The sequence below is a fragment of the Venturia canescens genome, chromosome 11 (genome assembly GCF_019457755.1).
Source record: "Venturia canescens isolate UGA chromosome 11, ASM1945775v1, whole genome shotgun sequence".
Classification (NCBI taxonomy): domain Eukaryota; kingdom Metazoa; phylum Arthropoda; class Insecta; order Hymenoptera; family Ichneumonidae; genus Venturia; species Venturia canescens.
This window is the reverse complement of record NC_057431.1, coordinates 14,398,734-14,416,309: the sequence shown is the minus strand read 5'-3', so window position 1 is coordinate 14,416,309 and position 17,576 is coordinate 14,398,734. Positions and strand designations below refer to the sequence as shown.

The following is a 17,576-nucleotide window of genomic DNA, read 5'->3' as shown; positions in this document are numbered from 1 at the left end:
TCTGTGGGCCATGTAATTAAACGCTGTTGGTTGATATAACCAACTGCGCATACACGAACTGTCAATCTGACAGTTGAAACTATCAAACTAAAAGCAGGACTTCAAATTCGAGATTTCTATGTACAGGCACCCTTTCGGGCGCCTGTACATAGAAGCAAGGAGGAGTGACTAACCGGAGGAGACACGAATATCCAGTACAAAAATTCTGGAGCGTTAAAAATGAGGCCATCAGACTGTGCTCGACCTTTAATTTGAGAGAGTCGTGAATATAGCAGGCTACACCTCCACCCCTTCTGTTGAGCCGATCATTTCGAATCAAAGTATAATTTTCAAGTTTAAGGTAGGAGTCGCGCGACAATCGATATTAGACGAACTCGTGATTTTTAAATTATATCATTTTTACGTGATAAACTTTCATATGGCTAAAGGATTTGATAGGTTACCGAAAATTATATCAAGAAATTTACGATCAAAAATAGAAATATAACACGGCATCGTATGAGAAACCCATCCCGCCAACACTATGATTGCAGAATTCATTTCCTTATCGATTAGATATAGTTTATGATAAAATTGCTCCTCATAGATTATATTATAAAGATTATAATGTGACCATAAAAATATAGGGCCATCGACTAATTCGAAGAGAATTTTTAAAATAATCTCGATGAAAACTCAGAAAATGGAAGGAGATCGACTGCCATGAAGTGGCTCGATATACTTGGCAACGTTAAGAATGTATACATATATATATACTTTTCGTGATAGCCGGCGAGTTTGGAGGCTAGGATATCTTTTGACTGTCAGGTGAGAAGAGAGCCGATATATATATGTATATATTGAAAAACCGGGTCAAATAAGCAATCATAAGATATTTTTAATCATAAATTATTAAATATGATCTTGTATAAATTTAGACGAATCCAGTTTAAATTGCCCCAAGATTTATTCAATACAGAAAACCTTTCTTATAACCTATTTTATTTCGACGATTAATAAATAGTCATTTGACCATAGAGTCGCGCGACTCTTACCTTAACAAGGTCATTAGATACAAGGGGGTGTAGCCAAGTTTCGCAAATAGTAATAATATGATACGCATTAACAGCTACGGTAGATTTAACTAGATCAATGTGCGCAAGTAAAGAATTTGCATTAAAGCTAGCAATATTAATAAAAGAAGGAGTATTGTCAATACAAGTACGAGAAGAGAAAGCCAAATCGTTTTGCACTAAGCGTGATCCAGATGATAGTCAATCTAATTTGTTGAGATCAGCATCCGAATAGAGTTTGATAACTGGGGAGCCATTGGACTTACGCACGCTAACACTATCAGTGGTGGGCCACACCGCAACAAGACCAAGATCTTTACGTTTAGCTTTGATTTGACGTAGAAGTTTATAAATAGCAGGCGGCAGAACTTCGTTCACAAAAATGTGTCCTTTGAGATTTAGCCCAAATACCTCTTTTATAAAAAGATCTCGTTTTTCTCGCTTTTTTAAAATTATGTGTTCACGTATCCTAGGAGATTTCATGGTGAGAAAAAGAGCAAAACGCTTCGGAGCAATTTTATTTTGAGTGCTAGTTCGATCGCCAACACTCGAAGATTTTTTAGAAAGTTGACGAATGTTTAAAACGTCGCCTAAAAGCTCAGGAACATTTAGAGCATCAAAAATGTGTTTGACAATTTCACGCGGAGGTTTTGACAGTAAAGATGACGGTAGACCAGACAGAATGATTTCATCAAGAAATTTGTTGTGCGTAACGCCTGAGCTACTAGGACCATATTGCTGTTGAGCAATTTGTTCTTTAAGAGAGGCATTTTCGGCTTTAACTGCAGCTAGATCGGTTTTTAATACTGCAACATCATTAGGGAGACATTCATGGGACGCAGTCAAGGTGCCAACGTCAGAGCGAAGATCAGTTACATCGGTTTTTAACTCGGAGACACTGTCTACTATAGTCGCGATGGAGTTTTGGATGGAGTCAAAACGCGCATTGGCAGTAGCGTTAGTATTCTGAATCGAGGCGTTGGTAGATTCGTAAAGAATTTGCATTTGTCTCATAATATCGTCGAGAGTAGTGATAGAAATTTGTTGAGGCGGAGTAGCATTTGAAGTGTGTGAAGTATGCACAACAACATCCATCTGATTGTCAGAGGTTTGTTGAACGAGATTCGAAGGCTGAGTAGTGCACGAATCGCAAGAGAACATCTTTCCACTATTAAGACTAGAGATCTGTATTTTAAATCGCTTGGCAACACATTCAGCATGAAACGTACGAAGACAACCGCCAGAACATATGACCGTTTCGGATCTGCTGAGAAATTTATTACATAGCACGCATCGATTTGTCACATTGCAATTTGAAACAGTAAAGATTTCAATGAATGAACTAACGGTAAAAACAGTAATAAATACGACTATGACATAGAATAGATGTAGGTGATGGTCACGAAGCAGCAACGAGTATAATAACTGATCGTAACGATCGAGAGTAATGCAGTCGACGAAGATAAATTATATGTGAAAGCAACCGAGTGATAAGGAAAAAACTCTCTCAATTCTACTATGTATTGTGGAGACGTATGAGTAGAAACACCGTCCAATATGCGTGTAGTGCGGCTTCCAAAAAGCAGTAGATTTGTGTTTGTTACGTCACCACATCGATGAAACAGATGACACGTTGCTCATAACATCAATCAGAAGTCGTGAAGAGTGTCGTTTTATCGATCGAAGCTCGATCGATAAAATATTTCATATATGTATGCGTGCGACGGTAATAGTAGCAGAACCGGCCAGTAGAGCAGACATGATCAATCTGACAGGCGCCTGCGCATAGGTGTGGCTACCCGTGGATCCCAGGAGATGTAGCGGTAGTCGTAATGGATCAAATCGATTGCGAATCACACAGCGAGAAGATAAGTGTGAAACAAGCGCATGCGTGAGTATTCTCAGGCGGCCAAAGCACTTAACCCCTAGGAAAAAAAGGTTGGGACAAGTACATTGATGATCCCTCGTTTGTTGATAATTCCATCCATGAAAAAAACTTTAAAACAAAATTTTTATAAAAAATGGGCAAAAAAATTATTTTATAAAAAAAATACAGAACAATTCGAAAAAAATTTCACAAATCTTGAAAAAGCATTATCTTTAAAAAAAACTAAACTGTATCTATTTTTTAAAGTGTTAAAAGAATCAAATAACAAGTAAAAAATAAAAACCGAAAAATCGCGCTTGAAATCATTTTGGAAACCGATGCCTCATTCTTCTTATTTGATTCGAAGGGCTAAATCAACTAAAAAAATTCCATCTAATTTACGTACAGCATTAAAATTTATTATATCAATTCGAGGCCAAGTATTTTCTAATAAATTGAAAAAAGTTACCATTTGAGTTACGTGCAGCACTAAAATTTATGATATCAATCGAAGGACAAGTAATTTATGAGTAACTCCAAATTTCAACATTATGGAACTGTTTTAAGAAGCTTTTAAATCCAAAAAAATCACATGCAAGCTAGTCATTTCTTACTCTATGATGGCAGAGACAATCGATTTTTTTCAGACTTTCAGGAGCTACTGATATTATTCACAATATTCGACGTCGATTGGATCGATAGAAATTATGTTTAAATATGAGTTAAAAGTACTTGTCCGGCCCATCACTTTCCATTAAACTTATTATATTTAAATAAAAATCAGGGCTTTTTTAGAACTGTTGGAGCACAAATATTCATGCAGAGGGAATTTAGAGAGTTATCTTCAAGTAATTTTCTCTTAATTGCACTAATTTAATAAGAATGGAAACAAATTGTCCTGTAATATACAAAGGATGTTATTATGCATCGATAAATAAAAAACATTTTGCACATTAAATATGTTGAAGGTTCCAAAATAACTCCCCAGTTTGTATTGCTATGACGGCAGTGTTTCCTTCTCACTTCTTCCAGCGAACGAATTTCATTCGGCATAACTAACCTAAATCGCATTTCAATAAATTTTTAACCGGATTCTCCCGTACAGTTTCGTTTTTTTATGATTGATTTTTATTTGATTTAAATGAAAAGTGCTATTTCACAGAAATATCAAAGTTCATAGGTACTTGCTACGTACCAGTTATACAGACTTTGATGCTATAGGGAAAAACACTTCAAAATTACATGAACCACATTTTTGAAACTTATTATGACACATTCAAAAAATCAGTGACAGATACGATGCATGTTGAAGCAAGCAAAATGCTGTAATTTTGTATGTCTCCATGATTATCCGCAGACAAAATATTTGATCACGTCCAAAAATGATCAGGTGTAGACTTACAGACATGAATTTTTCAACCCACAATGCCAATCGCAAACATGGTCTGGAAATATTCAATATACATGTCGCTTCATCACTTTGTCGAACTTTAGAGGTGTTCATTGCATTTCGAAGATACAAATTTTAATATCATGAAAATTAAGCACCCAATGACTTATTGAAATAAATTTCCAAATTTATCATGTAACAACTCAAGTGAATATATCTATGCATTTACATGGCTCAAAGATTTTTCAAAACTTGGGTGTATGAACAAGCAATTATGAAAGCTTTTTGTTATAAATATTTCAAATTATCTTGTTGAAATTAATATAAAAAAAATAGAAATATGAATATCTCTCGTATTGTCTGGAGAACAAATAGAAATTGGTATGACAATACACTGTAAGCTAAGGAGGTGGAAAAAAGGGACTGGTGAACACAGCCAAACTAAATGAAAGAAATTATGACAACAATACATTGAATTACTTGACCAAAGTTTTTTAAAATTTATTTGAATTCGTTTACACACAACCATCCACCTCTTTCTTTAATGTAATTACACAACATAGAATTTCTGTTTGGAAAGAACGTTTTAGAGGTTATAATGAACGAACGTTTTTTTTCTCATTGTTATTATTATTATTATTCAACACTAATTAGTCACGTCATTAATAATATCGATTCCTTCCACTTTTCAATAACCACTTTTATTTTTCTACACTCTGCACGCAACAGCACTCCGGCGGTCATAACCTCAAACGTCAACATGACGCGAAATCTCGCAAATTTGCTATCTATGTATATATTACGATATCGAAGTAGAACAGATAATTCTTAATTTTCACGACACACTCAGTACACTGTATGAGATCAATTAATCCACTTTTGAGGTTTTATTTATTATAGATATTATTGTCGTGAATTGGGCTCGAAACTTATTGAAACTTCTTTTATGAAAAAAATAAAATTGATTATATCCACTGCTATTTCCAATAATGTTTTATTTATTTAAACGAAATTTGCAAATCTTGCACCGTTGATCCACGGGGCTACGATCGCAATCACTTTATAATAACATAACAGACGATAACAGACGGTATACAAGAAAACATTGAGGACTATCAGAAACTTTCTCATCGGCGATTGGTCGAGACGGATAGATTCTCACCGGTGATTGGTTATGATGGGCATCAAGAAGCCCTTGTATGTATCGGTCTGAACCCATATACGGATACGTCAGCTGCGTAAATGTGTTGGTACTTTTTGCATAATCTTGAGCCCGTGCAAAGTTTTTTCTCAGCAATTACGCCACCGATCATGCTGATTTTGGGCGCAATAGAAAGAGAATTTCTTAATTAGCTAAAAGTTCAATTTTCAAATTGCGACATAACTCCTGAGCTTCGCAATTCAAGAAAATGACATGTCGATTTTACCCCCACCACCGCGAATCGTTTTATTCAGAGATAATATAGTCTCGGCGAGAGCCTCGGGCTAGCAGACGACAGGGCTGTCAATATACTTGTCCCGAGACTCTACCGAGTCTCTTGATAGACTTGGTGTAATATCTTTGATAGGACGAAATGGCTGCGCAGATAGCTTGTTGATAAAAATAACCGCACACATGCGCAAAGCCGACTTCTCAATTTTGGAGGGAAAAAGAATCACTAGCGATGACAGTTTTAGGTTAGGAGACTATCGCCACTTATACTCCAATTTTCACTTTTTCCTGAAAAAATGATACAAAACACGATATTTCAGATTGAAGCGCGAAAAATAGCACACCATAATCTGCAACTAGAACGCCCGTAAGCTGACCACAAAAGAAACACGTCACGGAGCGATACAACACACGACTCTCAAGAGAGAGAGAGAGAGAGAGAGAGAGATTGATTGATTGATATGTTTATTAAGCCTTGGACATACGTCCTTGAGGCTAAAAAATACAAAAAAAAAAGTATAAAGTTATAAATAACGAGTAGTATAAAACATTTAAAAATAAACTATAAATAGTCGATTTAAATTACAAGTATACAAACAGTATTTTTTGGTGAAACGAAAAAATACATTTCAGGCATCATTATGCCGTAGTAATAAAGGGAAATAAACAGAAGTTTAAAGATATGAGTGAGGAACCAAATTAAATTTAAAAATAAATGTAGAATAGTGGTAACAGTACAGTTTTGTTTTAGGATAGGAATGATCAAAAAATGATAGCGCAGGTCTAAACTATGTACGGTAGCTTAGCAATAAAACCAACAAGTTCAAAAATAGATGATAAGTATACGAGTTATGTGGCTATTGCCGTTTTTGGTAATTACATATCCACGACTTCGAATAAATAGGAAAACAGGCGAGTCTTCAGAACATTCAAAGATGATGAGTTTCGAATCTGACTTGGCAAGGAGTGCCAAAAGTAGATGGCGGCTATGACAAACGAATTTTTATAAGTACTGGTGCGATGCGATGGAATGTGAAAAATATCAGCCTCTCTGCGACAGCTGGTCCTGAGAGATGCATTAACGCGCGGAAAAAGTTCAATGAGGTAGGACGGTGCCTGGTTGTTCAGAATTCGATAGATCAGTATACCAATAAAATAAAGTCTACGAGACCTTACAGTTAGCCAGCGTAACTGTCTTCGGTAAGGAGTAATGTGCTCATCGTATTTTAAATTAAAGATATAACGAATGCCTGAATTCAACAAAACCTCCAGCTTGGTATTTAGTTCTGCAGTGAGATCGTTATAAACAATACAACAATAGTCGAGAACTGGAAATACCAGTGTGACAACTACTATTTTTCGCACCTCGATTGAGAGTGCGTTTCTGTTGTGTCTAAGACGATACATTACTCCATTTAACCTACTAGAAATACTATTTACATGCTTTGCCCACAATAAATTTGATGACATGATAACGCCCAGATTTCGAACTTCATGAACATAGGGTAGAATTTCACCATCAATGCTTATGACAGGAAGAGTATTTACGTTTAATTTATTTATGTACTTGCCACTGCCTAGTATGATAGCCTTGGATTTGCTTAGATTAAGTTTTAGACCGTTTAGAGAGAGAAAGAGAGAGAGAGATGCGTTAGTGCGTGGAATATTCCAGCGCCTACCACGCAAATTTAACAAAAACTATAACTCACTAATTCTCAATACTTTAACAAAATAATGCATAACTACGGAGGTCAAATTAAGAGCGAGTTTAATAATCAAGCCGAGCCACGCAAAACTGCAATACAAAAGATTAGAGACCCGGGAAGTATCGGCCATAATCCTGCTCGATACTTCTCCCTCATGCCTCTCAGAATCGCTACATAAATTCTACAAAACCCGGAACTGTATTCCGAAACTTAAAGACTCGACTTAATTACCAAACGCGGTGGAGAAAAAGACTGGACTTACCGAGGAAACACGTTCGCCGCACACAGACAAAGACTCGATCTTTGGAGTTTCGGACGCTGGCTCGCCGGTACGGTGTTCGGAACTCGACTGGCTGTGCGTGCGAGCGGTCCGCGAGATTCGGCGTTATTCCCATTACCAGGCCCCTGTACTGCAGCGCTCACACGCGAGGTGCGAACTAAAGCACGGGCTCGTGGCTCGCGCTTTCGCGGGATTTTTAAACGAGAAGCATGTAAGGAAAGTAATTTCCATTACGCCTTTTTACACGATCCTATAGACCATTACCTCCCGGCTGCTCTCACCTCCCTCGCTCACTCAAAGCACCCCTTTCGACTAAAGGACCGTGATACGGGTGTCTTTCCTCTTGGGGATCTGGCGGGCAGCTCTAAAAGGCCGAGGGGAGGCCTCCCTCACGACTCCTGATGTCTTGGGAACGTGGTGGGCCCACTCGAGAATTATCGGAATGACTAATGTCATTCCGTGTGTGAGAATGCCAAAAATATCCTGTGATCATAACTACTTAATAACATTTTTATCTAGCACAAATACCGGGGTCATATGTCTACACCTCTATTTTTCCGCCAAAGTTAAAAAAAGTGTTTTATAGAGACATTTTTATCCGTAGCATGGTATCTATTAATTTACGTGCAATTTACAAGCTTTTTATGATTACCGAAAAAGTAGATGTAGGAACTCCCCCCCCCCCCCCCCCCCCCCCCCCCCGCCAAACCACCGCGATCCAGGTCAATACGAGTTTTATACGTTCCTAAAATTATTAAATTTGTAATTTCGATGCAGAGCAACCAAATTGAACGAAATGCAGGGAGAAATTTTGAAATAGCGAATAAAGAGAAAAATTGAGTGGGGGAGGTTTACCCTTTCAGAGTCTTGTATTGACTTCAATACGTCAGAAAATCTTGAATTTTTAATCAGCAAAAACATGTAAAACAGAAATAAGCTACCTACAGTACGAGAATTCAAAAAAGGGGTAGTTCACCCCCCTAAGACTGCTATTTTGCAAAAATGCGAAAATACGTGAACTTTATTTTCATGTTTTTATCCGTTTCATTCCATCATATTCATTCCTTTTCATTGTGGCGTGAGAAATATAAGAATGTAAGGGTGGTTAAACCCCTGTTTTTTTTGTGCACATGGTGAACTTTTCATCACTTAAGTTAAGAAACATTTTGATTTTGGTTTTATCGAAATCAGTTGAGTGCTTATTGGAGAAACTGTAAAATCACCCCCTGACATGCCTTACTTTCAAGAGTGGTTTTACCCCTTAAAACCGTTTTTCCACCGATGAAAAAAAAAATACGTGTCTTTTACTTTCGAATGCTCTTTCACATACAGCAGTTTCAAGAAAATCGGAGGGGGACACCAAAGTGATGTTCCTTTTTAGAAGTCTCCACCGCCATAGATTAAGAAAAGAAAAGTAAATCATGACTTCACCGTTGCTTGGGCCGGAAGAGTATTCTTAACTCGCATTCAAACACAATTGTATGTTTTGATTTTTCACTCGTGGTGATTATATTTAAAAAATGGTTGGCATTGTTCTAATTGTTAGAAAGCAAGATTTTGAGATTTTTTATAGCTTCTGATTTTCTACTAATTTCCATAAATTACTAATAAAATACTTGGCCCCGAATTGATATCATAAATTTTCATACTGCACTTAACTTGAATAAAAAATTTTTTCATTTGATTTGATTGTTAGAATAAGATGAGAAGAACGGGGCATCGATTTCAAAAATACTAAATAATTACGGGTTTTTATTTTTCTTCAATATAATGTTCTTTCATGATTTGTATAATTTTTTCTGAATTGTTATGTAGAAATTATTTACGGTTGGTTTCGTAATTTTTTTTATAGAATTTTTCAAATTTATTTTTCTTTAATATAATGTTTTTTTTATGATTTGTAAATTTTTTTCTGAATTGTTATGTAGAAATTATTTACAGTCGGTTTCGTAACTTTTTTTTATAGAATTTTTTTTTACACTTTTTGTGATATGATCAGGAAACAAGGGACCATCAATATACTTGTCCCAACCTTTTTTCCCCTAGGGGAACTTTTACGGTTTTATATAAGTTGTGACTTAACTCTTGAAAAAAAGTTGTTTTATTAAATTTTTATGAATTCTCGCACATACGCAGTGTGAACTCAGCTCAACTCGGCCAATTGAGACTCGTGTGGAGAATCACGGGGCCAATAAAAGATCTTAGAAGGAAAACTCCTGCTTCGAGATTAAGTTAAGCAGCAAATCACGAGAAACCCCTTATTATTACTATTGTTATTATTATTATTTCTTTGTTTTGGCGGATATAAAATCCTGAGCGCAAAGGCTCCGGTAGCCAGTCTCGTCTTGTACCTCACTACGCTACATTTGCAATAACGCTCTCTGAGCAAACAAAGAGCCAGTCTCGTCTCGAATCTCGTTGAGCTTGACTTGCACACGCAATTGCCAAATGCCAGGCTTGCCTCGAGATCTCGCCATGTTAGACTCACCCATACACTCATGAAAATAAACAAACATAAAAGAGAATCTTACTCATTCAAATATCACTGATAAAATAAAGCGCACTTTAACGTCATATAAAATAGCACTCAGAATTCAACATACCAAAATAACACCATTTCTCTTCAAGTTAAGAGGGCCGGGCTCATTCGAGTTCGTTTGAGCTCAAGATTCTTAGGAGAGTGTCCGATCTGTTCAGAAGGACTGGGACAGTTCGATTTCATTCTGTGTCAAGTTTCCTGGTAGATTTCCAATCCTTTTCTTTTTTTTATTTTTTAAAGTAATAATGGTAAAAAATTTTAAAGTTCGAAATTTAAAAAGTTTCGAATAGTTTCACATTATACTTTGAAAGGTAGACTGTATTGCAGTGATGTTTCAAGCTTTCGTGTTGTATATCTAATCTCAATCTGTAATATGACCGAGAGATTAGAGATGAGGTTACAGATGAAGTGAAGTTTTCTATATCGCATGATGTGGCAATTTTGCTCAATACTTGAAAATGTATAATTCCACAGAGATGGTTCAGGGGAATACGTCTTTCGACGTTGTTGGAATTCCTCTCGAACGAATATTCCTCTTGAAAGTTCTCATGCGATACAGTAACATAGGATTTATTTTATTTTTATATTCTTTTCTTCCATATTTAAAAATTTTTATGAGCGAGCGACGAGCCTCTGAAAATCAATGAAGAATCGGTAGAATGAAAATTGGGTAGTTCGAACGAAAAAGGTCGTACGTCATTTCATCGTAGATCTCGTTGGTCATTGAGTACGAGTGTCAAAACATCGAGCGGTGGGACGCTAACGCGAAGCCCTCACTCTGAACCGTCGAACTCGTGATGCGTGTGCCAGCACCGAGATCCAACGTCGTTGTCAATAGCAAATATTCTTGAATATCGCCAATTCGAATTAATCGAAAGTTCTCGAAGAAATGTTGAAATCCAGATTGAACGAGGGTTAAGCATTGTTTTAAAAATCTGAAAAAATGACAGCATTACTTTTTATGTATGTCGAACCGATTTAGGGGGCGGAAAGAGTAAAATAAATTTGAACCCCAAATAACGACCCTCCTACAGGTGCACCGTAATTTTTTAAAACTTAGTATTCTTTTCACGATTCTAAAGTCAAGTTGTTAGTCTAAATGAAACCAAGTGATTCATGTAGGAATGAAAATAATTTTTGAAATATTCACAGGTAGTGAGGTACTACGACTTCAAAGAGGAACATCCGGATATACATCAAGGTGTGGATCCCCTGAAAATGCGGCATATTGGTGACGACGATGTCATGACAGTTCCAGGATACAGAACCCGTTGTGGACGTCGTATGATGATTTACAGAATTGGAAATTGGGATCCAAAAAAATATGGTATCGAGGAACTTTTTAAGGCCACTGTCATCATTTTAGAGCTTGGAATTCTTGAGCCAGTTGCACAAATACTCGGAGGTGTCGTCATTTTCGATCTCGAGGGCATTACAATGGCCCATGCTTGGACAATAACCCCCCAGGTAATTGAATATTCAATAGGAGAAACAAAGACTCGCCAGTTAAATAGAGAATAATTTAAACCTTAAAAATTCCCCTTAGGGGAGAAAGGTTGGGGCAAGTATATTGATGGTCCAGTGTGATCCGATCATATCACTAAAAATATAAGAAACTTCCATTAAAAAAATTGTGAAATCAACTATAAATAATTTCAACACAACAATTCCAAAAAACTTTCACAAATCATGAATAATCATTTTATTAAAAAAAAAGTAGGTACAAATCTGTAAATATTTTGTAAACTGAAAAGAAATTCAAATAAAATGTGAGAAATAAACAACCGGAAAATCGCGCATGAAAACATTTTGTAAACCGATGCCCCATTCTTCTCATATTCTTTGAACAATTATATACATTGAAAACAAATTCCATCTGAGTTGCGTGAAGCATCAAAATTTATATCAATTCGTGACCACGAACTTGAGAAAGTTTTAATAAATCAAAAAAGTTGCCATTCAAGTTACGTGCAGCAATAAAATTTATGATATCAATCGAAGGAGAACTTAGCAATTCCGAATTTTAACATTAAAATTGTTCTAAGAAGCGTTTAAATTCAAAAAAATCACATCGAAGGTAAAGTCATTTGTTACTCTATCGTGACAGAGATTTGGAAGGAAATCGATTATTCTCAGACTTTCAGGATTCTCTGGTATTATTCACAAAATTCGGGTGGGGGTTAAAAGTTAAAACGACAATATAGCGAACAAGGCATTCTGTATATCTAAATATGCATATCAAGAGACGCGGTAGCGGCTCGACGCCAAGTATTAAAAGGAAAAACTGCAGCGCAAAAGAAAAGCCAGCGCGAGCCCTGCCGCTACTCTTATATACGCCAATATGCCGGTTTTATGACGTCACAGAATTTTCAAATGGCTCTCACAAATAAACCATTTCATAAAACAGCTTGAAAATTTGTGACGATTTTTTTTCGATTTTTCTCTTTCCATTGGTCTTTGTTGCAAGTAAATCCGTCCAGTAGATCCTGAGATATGTAACGTTAGTGATTTAAAATCCATCATTTCGGGATTTTCATTTTCTTAGAGACAGAGGGGCGTAAGTTACGCTTGTTTACATTTGGACTTACGTCCGTTGCACGATTTCTTACTTTTGTCACACTCTACGTCACGCACTACGCTGAACGCGGCTACCCCCTCTCCTTCTGCGTCGTCGAGCGAGAGAGACAGAGAATGGGCGCACAGCGGGGCCAATACCAGCTCCTGGTTTGCGCATAAAATATGTATATAATTATATAATATATATTTTATTTATTAATATTAATTAATAATAAAATATTATTATAATAAATATTTTATTATAATTAATATATAATATAATATATATATTATATTATACAATATATAATATAACATGATAATAATATAATAAAATAAAAAAATTGAATAATACGAATAACATTAAATAATAAATAATAAAAATAAAAAAAATATAAAATTCTGGTCGACGCCGCTGGATTTTTCGAGGATGTCTAGGGCGATAGCTCATGGGTTTTGGAGGACTAGGTTTAAGTACATTCTATCGCGATTTTCGATTTCTAGGTGGACGACCCCATAGTTTTTTATGTCCAGATATATTCCTCCATGGCTTTCGTCGTCTAGGTATGTTTTTTCATGGTTTTCGAGGTTTGGGTCGACGGCTCCTTAGTTTTTGATGTCCAGGTATGTTTCTCCATGGTTTTCATGGTTTCGGATAATTTCTCCATGGATTTCGATGTGTAGGTATATTCCTCCATGGTTTCTGATGTGCGAGTATATTTCTCCATAGTATTTCTCTATAGTTCTTGATGTCTAGGTATATTCCTCCATGGTTTTCGCGATCGAGGTTGACGGCTCCACAGGTTTCGATATCCAGGTATGTTTCTCCATGGTTTTCGTGGTCTCGAATAATTCCTCTATGGGTTTCGATGTCTAGGTATATTCCTCTATGGTTTCTGATGTGCAGGTGTATTTCTCCATAGTTTTTAATGTCCAGGTGTATTTCTCCATAGTTCTTGATGTCTAAGGTATATTTCTCCATGGTTTTCGTGGTCTAAGTATGTCTCTTCATGGTTTTCGCGGTCGACGTCGACGGTTCCACAGTTTTCGATGTCTAGGTATGTTTCTCCACGATTTTCGTGGTCTAGGATAATTTCTCCATGGGTTTTGATGTCTAGGTATATTCCTTCATGGTTTTCAATGTCTAGACGTGTTCCTTCATGCTTTTCGTGGTCCAGGTATATTCCTCCATGGTTTCCGATGTATGGATATGTTTCTCCATGGTTTTCGTGGTCTAGGTATGTTTCTTCATGGTGTTCGTAGTCGAGGTCGACAGCTCCACAGTTTTTGATGTCCAGGTATGTTTCTCTCGGGTTTTCGTGGTCGAGGATAATTCCTCCATGGGTTTCGAAGTCTAGGTATATTCCTCTATGGTTTTCGTGGTCTGGATATGTTTCTTCATGGTTTTCGCAGTCGAGGTCGACGGCTCCACAGTTTTCGAAGTCCAGGTATGTTTCTCTCGGGTTTTCGTGGTCCAGGATAATTCCTCCATGGGTTTCGATGTCTAGGTATATTCCTCCATGGTTTTCAATGTCTAGGCATGTTTAATCATGGTTTTCGCGGTCAAGGTCGACGGCGCCACAGTTTCCGATGTCCAAGTATGCTTCTCCATGGTTTTCGTGGTCTAGGATAATTCCTCCATGGGTTTTGATGTCTAGGTATATTCCTTCATGGTTTTGAATGTCTGGACATGTTCATTCATGGTTTTCGTGGTCCAGATATATTCCTCCATGGTTTTCGACGTATGGATATGTTTCTCCATGGTTTTCGTGGTCTAGGTACATTCCTCCATAGTTTTCGTGGTCTAGATATATTCCTCCATGTTTTTCATCGTCCAGGTATATTCCTCCATGGTTTTCAATGTCTAGGCATGTTTCATCATGGTTTTCGTGGTTCAGGTATATTCCTCCATGGTTTTCGATGGCTGGATATGTTTCTCCATGGTTTTCGTGGTCTGGGTATGTTTCTTCATGGTTTTCGCAGTCGAGGTCGACGGCTCCACAGTTTTCGAAGTCCAGGTATGTTTCTCTCGGGTTTTCGTGGTCGAGGATAATTCCTCCATGGGTTTCGATGTCTAGGTATATTCCTCCATGGTTTTCAATGTCTAGGCATGTTTAATCATGGTTTTCGCGGTCAAGGTCGACGGCGCCACAGTTTCCGATGTCCAAGTATGCTTCTCCATGGTTTTCGTGGTCTAGGATAATTCCTCCATGGGTTTTGATGTCTAGGTATATTCCTTCATGGTTTTGAATGTCTGGACATGTTCCTTCATGGTTTTCGTGGTCCAGATATATTCCTCCATGGTTTTCGATGTATGGATATGTTTCTCCATGGTTTTCGTGGTCTAGGTACATTCCTCCATAGTTTTCGTGGTCTAGGTAGATTCCTCCATGGTTTTCGTGGTTCAGGTATATTCCTCCAGAGTTTTCGATGTCTGGATATGTTTCTCCATGGTTTTCGTGGACTAGGTAGATTACTCCATGGTTTTCGTGGTCTAGGTAGATTCCTCCATGGTTTTCGTGGTCTAGGTATGTTTCTTCATGGCTTTCGCAGTCGAGGTCGACGGCTCCACAGTTTTCGATGTCCAGGTATGTTTCTCTCGGGTTTTCGTGGTCTAGGATAATTCCTCCATAGGTTTCGATGTCTAGGTATATTCCTCCATGGTTTTCAATGTCTAGGCATGTTTCTTCATGGTTTTCCTGGTCTAGGATAATTCCTCCATGGGATTTGATGTCTAGGTATATTCCTTCATAGTTTTCGATGTCTGGATATGTTCCTACATGGTTTTCGTGGTCCAGGTATATTCCTCCATGGTTTTCGATGTATAGATATGTTTCTCTATGGTTTTCGTGGTCTACGTAGATTCTTCCATGGTTTTCGTGGTCTAAGTTGATGGTTCCACAGTTTTCGATTGCTAGGTCTGAGTTTCCATAGTTTTTGTTCTCTAGGTATATTTCTTCATCATTTCCGTGATCTAGGTCGATGACTCCATACTTTTCGATGTCTAGGTATGTGTCTACATATTTTTCAATGTCTAGGTATATTCCTCCATGGTTTTGGATGTCCAGGTATATTTCTTCATAGTTTTAAATGTCTACGTATGTTCCTTCATGGTTTTCGTGGTCCAGGTATATTCCGTCATGGCTTTTGATGCTAGGTCAACAATTCCATAGTTTTCGATGTTTGGTTATGGTTCTCCATTTTTTTCGATGTCTACGTCGACAGCTCCATGGTTTTCGATGGCTAGGTATATTTCTCCATGGCTTTCGTCGTCCTGGTATGTTTTTTCATGCTTTTCGAGGTCTAGATCAACGGCTCCGTAGTTTTCAATGTCCAGGTATGTTTTCCCATTGTTTTCGTGGACTAGGTTGACGACTTCATAGTTTTCACTATCCCGGTCGATAGCTCCATAGTTTCCGACGTTAAGGTGAATTTGTCCATGGTTCCCGATATGAAAGTCAACGGCTCCATAGTTTCCGATAGTGTGGTGAGTTTTTCTAAGGTTTTCGATATCTAGGTCGTCGGCTCTATAGTTTTCGATGTCTAGTTTGGCGACTATAGGGTTTTCGATGTCTAGGTGGATGCCTTCGTATTGTTCAATATATATTCGACAATTTTATATTTCCCGATATTTAGGTAAACGGTGCAATGGTTTACGATATATTTCCTCATAGTTATCGATATCTAGATCTGCGATTTAATAGTTTACATTGACGAGGCAGGTTCAGACGTTACAGAAGACCATGAAAAAATGTCACTGGACACCAATAACCATAAAGCTGTGGTCTTAGACATTGAATACCATGGAAACATCTCCTTGGACATTGCAAACCATTGACAGTATCCATGTCAACATGGAATCCATGAATGAGAAGAAGATAGTTTCAAAAATCATTTTTCGAGGTAAACAATTGGAGGTTTCAAAAAAAGGAATAGAAAATGAAAATATCATCCCATTGCATAGGTATTTCCCAATCTTTCATTGGAAAATTCGAGTTGCTGAATGGATAATCAAAATCGTCACCATTATTGCTTGTAAAAGGTTTCAACTCACATGAACATAACCGCACAGTTTTCGTCCGTCTACATAGAAAAATTGGCTGTGTCGATTGCTTTTGGCACATAGAGAAAAGCACTCAACTTGAAACAAATCGTTTTAAAAATTTTCGTCGAAGACGAGGAATGTATTTTTTTTCTTAAGTAAATATTGTCACGCCTCTAAAAAATAAGCTAAATCAGAAAAAAAAATAATTGACAAAGTAAGAAAAGAACGCCAATTATTAAAAGGTCGCGACCGTAGTTTCCAATAATTTACTAAATTTGCATTTTCAATAAAAAACTTCAAAATATAAAAAAAAAATGAGATCGTTTTCTGAAGTTGACAAATATAGTGAATGAAATACGATTCCTATATAGTTGTCACGTCTCGCAAAAAGAAGTGAAATCAGTAAATATTAAAACTTCAAAAAGTAAAAAAGGCACGCCAAGTATTAAAAGGTCGTGACCGTCGTTTTAAATGATTTTCTATATTCGCATTGTCAATAAATAAATTTTAAAAAATGTTTAACTGTGAAAAAATATGAGATCTATTGTAACATATACAGTGAATGAATTACGTTTCCTGTAGGAATTCTGAATTTTGGAAATAAAAAAAAATGAGATCATTTTCCAACGTAGCCAAGTACAGTGAATGAATTAAGGTTCTTGTGGAATTCATTCGTGTACACTTTTAGCCCTAATCCCTCACTTATTCA

General features: G+C 37.0%; 1 protein-coding gene across 5 annotated transcripts in view; it reads left to right on the top strand.

The window, feature by feature from the left end:
* Nucleotides 1-17,576, top strand: part of LOC122418197 (alpha-tocopherol transfer protein-like) — a 232,972-nt gene that overhangs the window by 129,888 nt on the left and 85,508 nt on the right. For all 5 annotated transcript variants that reach the window (XM_043432273.1, XM_043432271.1, XM_043432272.1 and 2 more), the window contains one exon: nt 11,419-11,733. In XM_043432273.1, coding sequence (XP_043288208.1) covers nt 11,419-11,733 — 315 coding nt within the window. The remainder of the gene's footprint in view (nt 1-11,418; nt 11,734-17,576) is intronic.